Raw genomic sequence first — 5,968 nt, forward strand, 5'->3', positions numbered from 1 at the left:
GGTATCCTAATGAAATGCATTATAAAATCTAAATCGGGCCAGTAGCCCTTTGACGAGGCCAGCTATTTGTTTTTGTATCGATAGGTTATTGAAAGAAAGTGTTCGAGCATGAATAGGCTGCAAATAACAATAAATAGAGATCATATCGGTTGAAGAAATAGTTATTTCATACGATTGGAGCCCGGTGTAGGATCTGTAGTTTTACGGAAAGAATACGTCAATTGAAATGACACAATCAAATTTCGTCAGGGTACGGGGGCTGTTTGTTTAACCCGACACCTCCGTGCACAAAGTCGCACGCTTTACACACTCATTAAAACGATTATTCACGATCTGTCGAATGTTTTCTACTTCGTTCACACGAACCTCTAGCCAAGCGATACAGTCAGAGACTACAACAAATATTTTATTATTGCTTGTGTGGCTAGTTGTTTGATGGAAGCCTGTTGCTTCTCACAAGCTGGGGGAAAGTTTGCCAGACTACCGCAAAAAATAAGTGCCTTGTTGAACCAGCTTTCCGCAACATTTAATCGCACTGGTGTGGTGTGGGCCTTGGCATGACATGCTTGAACAAACTAACCGCGACCTGTACACCTACCCTACCCTACCCCCCCTCCCCCCACACACACACACACACACAAACAATAATACTATTACAACTAATTACTTCACCAATGTGTTGTAAATATGTTACAGGTCTACATATAATGGACAGATGTTTACTTAATATTGAGACTTTTTACATCAGCGTCTCTGACCAGCACCTTACTACTTTGTTCATTACTGGGAGGGAATCATAAATAACTGAAAATATCTTTGCCTGCACTTTGTCCAGCCTTGCTCTTCCCTATCATAACCCTAACGCTTCTCTCCACATCACAGCACGCATTGTTAGCCATGCAGGGTTAAGGTGGCTATCAAAAAAGACACACAGAGCATGATATATTATATCTGCTCTAGCCTTCGAAAAGATTCTAGCGCCCTCAATCTGCGAGTCGTAGACCTACACCGTAATTCTAGACAATGGCCAAATGCGAGCTTTCTTCACACACACAGACAATGAATTAATTAAATTAAAGTAAGTATTATTATTATTATTGCTGCTTACGCAGCAGCACCAATGGCTGTTGTTGCTCTTGTTGTTCATGTTGATGACGTTAATGTTTGTGGTCAGAGAGTTGGGTGTCTGTTTAGGCCCGTGCGCGCTGAGCCTCGGGATTGCTCCTCTAAGTGTATACTGAAGCCGGTTAGGATCAAGTATGTGACTGCACGTGCCCTGCCACACAGCTGTTAGTTACATGCAGTAAAGCAGGATTTGGTGCATGCAGCGTCTTATTGGACAACAAATAGACGTGATATGCCCGCTATACCCATCAGTGCGTAAACGTGCGTAAAAATGCCCAGTCAATTGTTATCATTACTTGACTGCGTCAACATATATTCGTAAATATGTATATTTGTTAACTACCTTAAGCGGCGGGTTTCTATGTCTTGAGGTCCATGTCATTCCGTGTGATATGGCGTTATTCTAAAATCAGTGGTATCATTAATTTGAAGAAAAACATGTGTGTTTGTCGTAGGCGGTTTAGTTGATTGTGCATAGGCCTATATGGGTTACTTCAAAATGTTTATTTTGTCTAACACGGCCTAAAGGTCGAGATTTTGGTCTAGATATGTTATCGATTTTGTCACTTCCGGTGGTAATATGCTTTGTAGTAGCCCTAGGCCTCTTCAGTAGCCGGTGGCTGGGTTGACCCATAGCCTATATGGGGAGATTACAAGGCAGGAGGATGTCCTCAAATCGCTATGCTATCGCTATGAGGTACAACCACGCCCTTACCCAATCCCTTGAAGTTCTTCACTTTAAAAATAGCTACTATTTTGCTGACAGACAGTAACCTATAGCCTATATTTCCGCCTTGATTAGCTGTTACATCATCCACACAGTACAGCATAAAGCAACCCAGTCATAAAAGACCAACGCTTGGCACGCAATCCTTCAGTTGATGCTTTGTTCTAAATATAATACATAAATATGAGTCCTCTGTGGTTCAGGTATATTGATTACTAATTGTTGTGGCTGAAACTCAGGAGGAAGACTGAAGGCAAGGGCAAGCGAAAAACTCGCACATTGATATATAAACAAATACTGTACTCTACTGACTTGCCGAGCTAAATAAAGGTTCAATACAAAATAATAATCATAGGGATAATCATAAGCATAAAAATCATATTAAATTTAAACCTAACAAGTATTATTTTGCCAGTTGCAATTTATTTTATTCCAAATATTCCCTGTGGGCATAGCCTAAACTTGAAATAAGAATATTAACAGAATTCGCTGTTTTAAATTTCTTATTAAACTACGAATACATCTAAATACTATTTTAGAAATGGGTGAGAAACGACATTTTCTGCTTCAAATGTATCATTATTTCTAGTAGCACCTATATATTTCCGTAATTTAGGAAGATATATTTCTTCAAGATTTAACCCTACCTCATTCGGTCTTTGTCTTTTGAGTGGTCACCCCATTTAACATCTGAACGATAACATCTAGCGAGGAGATATTGAGTTGCACTAGTCCATTGTGAAAAGCAGTAAGGTTATTGCATTACATTCAGACTCATTTAACACGATGGTCTTTAGGAAATGAACAAATTACTGACCGCACAGTATTGAAAGTTATACGCTTATGTTGTGTTTCATTTGCATTAGGCCTTACTATCATTTGGAATTTAAAAAACAAAAACAAAGAAACCAGGAAGTGGAAAGTATTCCACAGGTCGTAGTAGACATGTCATGCATTTCCTTATTATTTATGTAGGCTAAATTAAAACACAGTCAGTGCCTTTAGGAAACCATGTATGACCTGGTCTACATTGCAATCCATAACACTTCACTTTTAAACAAGTCATGCCCCCGAAGCTAATACATCATTACTCATCAAATAGAAGATATGAGATGGGAGGAGGCCAAATACAAGACCACACAAACAACAGCGGTTAAAGCGTTCAAACCGTATCCAAACCCTTAAGCAGCCTGCACGAGACCATGATTAGTCTCGGCATTATGCAGGCCTACTACTAGATGTGTCTACTTTTACGCATCACTTTAGAACACTATTTGTCATTTGTGGTTGTAGTTTATTTAACATGGGTAGGACTGGTTTGTTTTTAACTAACAAATATTAAGTACCAAGTGGTCAAAATAAGGGAGGCAAAGGAAGCTGAAACATTTCTGTGCCAGTTTGTTCTCAAAGCCAAACGCTGAACGAAAAAGGCCTAGGTCCTATACCCGCACAATGTTGCCTGCGCAGCCATCCAATTAACAACCACATACAACATAACAACCGAAACGTACTACTATTGTAATACGAATGGAAAAAAAGACAAAGTTTTCATCAGATATGGACGTAACCTATTATTTTATTTTGTTCGATAAACAGTTTTAGCGACAAACACGGGAATAAGACCACAATATCACAACCATGAAATTTAAAGACGACATAAACAATCACTCCATATTTTTATGAGGCATTTGCTCAACACGGGTTACACGTTCGCAAAGTTAACCTATAATTACAATAGGTATATTGACATTTGACTAATTACAAAATGGATGTGACCAGGTGGTGACCACATACAGTACAATATGCACAACACAAGTTAAAAGGCATTCGTTCATTTTGTCCCCTTCTGAATCTGTTCTGGTGTTGAATAGTGAAATTCTCGAGTATTTTTTCTAAACCCATTCTTTGGTCTATAAAGTATAACATTGTGAAAATATTAGCCTATATATAAATGAATGTCAGTATAAAGTAGCCTACTACTTTGTTCATTATGGGAGAGGACAAAATAACAAAGAGCCATGGGTTGGTATGGTTATTCTGCATTTTAAAAACACATTTATTTGAAAAGAAACAATTAAAATTAGTGTTGAATTGCTTTGCAACAATCATATTCCACCAGCGCACTCATGATACGTGATAATACTGCAAACATGAAGACTGGTGGTTCATGTGATGGTATTAGATCACAAGATTCTTAATATTAAAATTAGGCAAATCTGCAGACACTATTTAAATACACATTCTAAGGTAATGCCTCAGTCCAAAAACTACGTTCTCTTCGTTTTTTTCCGTATCACATTGCACGTTGCTGACAGTGGAATAATAAACAACTCCCCGACACATTACATTATGTACAGAGAAATAAATGCAGAATATTAATAAAAAATACCTGGGCTTCAGTTCGGGCTGCTTTCATTTTGTTTTCTCTTTGTTTAATTTCGCTTTTCTTTATATATTTTACAATGTAAATGGGTGTAAAATGTTCACTTACAGTCTTGCTCCCGTGGGATGTTTTGTTAGTGTATAAGTGGATTTGAAGTTGACCCTTGATTATGATGTGTGAAGTAATCAGAAAGTCCTCCAGAAAGTCCAGAAGAGAAACTTGGTAGAGAAGACCTTAAGGACTCACAGGGAAGAGATGAGGGCGCCTGCGGGGAGGAGGAGGAGGAGGAGGCAACCCTGGCCGCCATCGAAGCGCTGCTCTGGGAGGTCATTGATGGATGCGGGACATGGGGGAAAAAGTAACTTGTCTGTCCTGCAAGGAGGTTTATGGACGAACATGGGTTTAAAGAGTAAGTCCCGGAGCAGGGCACCGATAGACCACATGGCACAGAGGCCGCCAACGCCGCCGCCGTTAGGTGATGAGTGGCATAGGGAATGTCTCCATTCACAAGTCTGTCAACACTCAGGCCATTGGAAGAAGGGAAAGAATGGTTGTTCCCCAAACTGTTTTGAGTCAACATTGTACTGTAGGACATAGGATGACTAGGGTATGGCGATGATGTCCCATTGTAGCTCAACGCGCTGCTGGCCCTCGGATGGTGAAGCGAAAGAAACGGTGACATTGGCCAATATAGAGAGCCGGCTCTATCCATAAAGGTCAACCCCGTGGAAGTAAGGCGAGCGCCTCGCTTAAAAGCCAACTTTGCCCTGGATGTGGTCGATCTCCTGCGAAGTTTGCCGGTTGTCCCACCGATAAACACATCGTCACTCGAGGGGTCAAGCATCCAGTAGTTCCCCTTACCCGGGTCATCATAGTGCCGCGGGACTTTAACAAAACATTTGTTTAGGCTGAGGTTATGCCTGATGGAATTCTGCCAACCCTGCTTGTTCTCCCTGTAATAGGGGAAATTCTTCATAATGAACTCGTAAATACCGTTCAGAGTTAGTCGTTTCTCCGGACTCTGCCGAATAGCCATCATAATTAAAGCATTATAGCTAAATGGTGGTTTCTCGTACTTGCCGTTTTTCTTTTCACCATCTTTCCCACCGCTCTCCCCCTCTTTGCTATCCTTCTTCTCTTCCTGTTTTTCCTTCTCGTCAGTGCAAGTCGTTTCATTGGACGAATTTTCGATTTTGGTGCAAATGTTCTCCGACTTTGGGTCCTGCACCAGGGTAGGTAAAGGAATCTTCTCCTCTTCCTCGTGGACGGTTCTGTGGTGGTTGTCACTTTGGACGGCTTCAGGCACCAGACTGTTTATACTGAACGATGATTTAGGAATCATTTTCACTTCTTTCCGTTCTCCCATATCCAACATCACACGCAAGGTAAAATGACAACAAGCAGCAGCACAGTTGTGTCTCAATCTCTTACGCCTGCAACTCTGCTAATAAAAAACAACTATTTCATGTTCTTTACAGCACATCGATAGGAGACAGATAGCTACAATTAATTATGGAGCCACAGACACTAAGATGTAAACAAAAAATGGTTGAACCTTTACAGTTGAGAGCCAACCACAGCACCATAAGTATTAACGCGTCCTCCCTCCTTCCAGCCAATCACAGAGCAGTTCTTAGCTGTTGCTGAAGTGCGCAAGGATACACATCCACCAATGCAACGCAGAATGGGCTCATCCCCATCAACAAAGGTTTTCTTTCTCGGACAAAAATCAT

General features: G+C 40.7%; 1 protein-coding gene across 1 annotated transcript; it reads right to left on the bottom strand.

The window, feature by feature from the left end:
• Window positions 1–3,419: 3,419 nt before the first annotated feature.
• LOC139374216 (forkhead box G1a) lies at window positions 3,420–5,707 on the bottom strand. Its single transcript, XM_071115239.1, has one exon. The coding sequence runs from the start codon at window positions 5,608–5,610 to the stop codon at window positions 4,369–4,371; it is 1,242 nt and encodes a 413-aa protein (XP_070971340.1). The 5' UTR covers window positions 5,611–5,707; the 3' UTR covers window positions 3,420–4,368.
• Between the last annotated feature and the right edge of the window lie 261 nt (window positions 5,708–5,968).

Source organism: Oncorhynchus clarkii, chromosome 19 (genome assembly GCF_045791955.1).
Source record: "Oncorhynchus clarkii lewisi isolate Uvic-CL-2024 chromosome 19, UVic_Ocla_1.0, whole genome shotgun sequence".
Classification (NCBI taxonomy): Eukaryota; Metazoa; Chordata; class Actinopteri; order Salmoniformes; family Salmonidae; genus Oncorhynchus; species Oncorhynchus clarkii.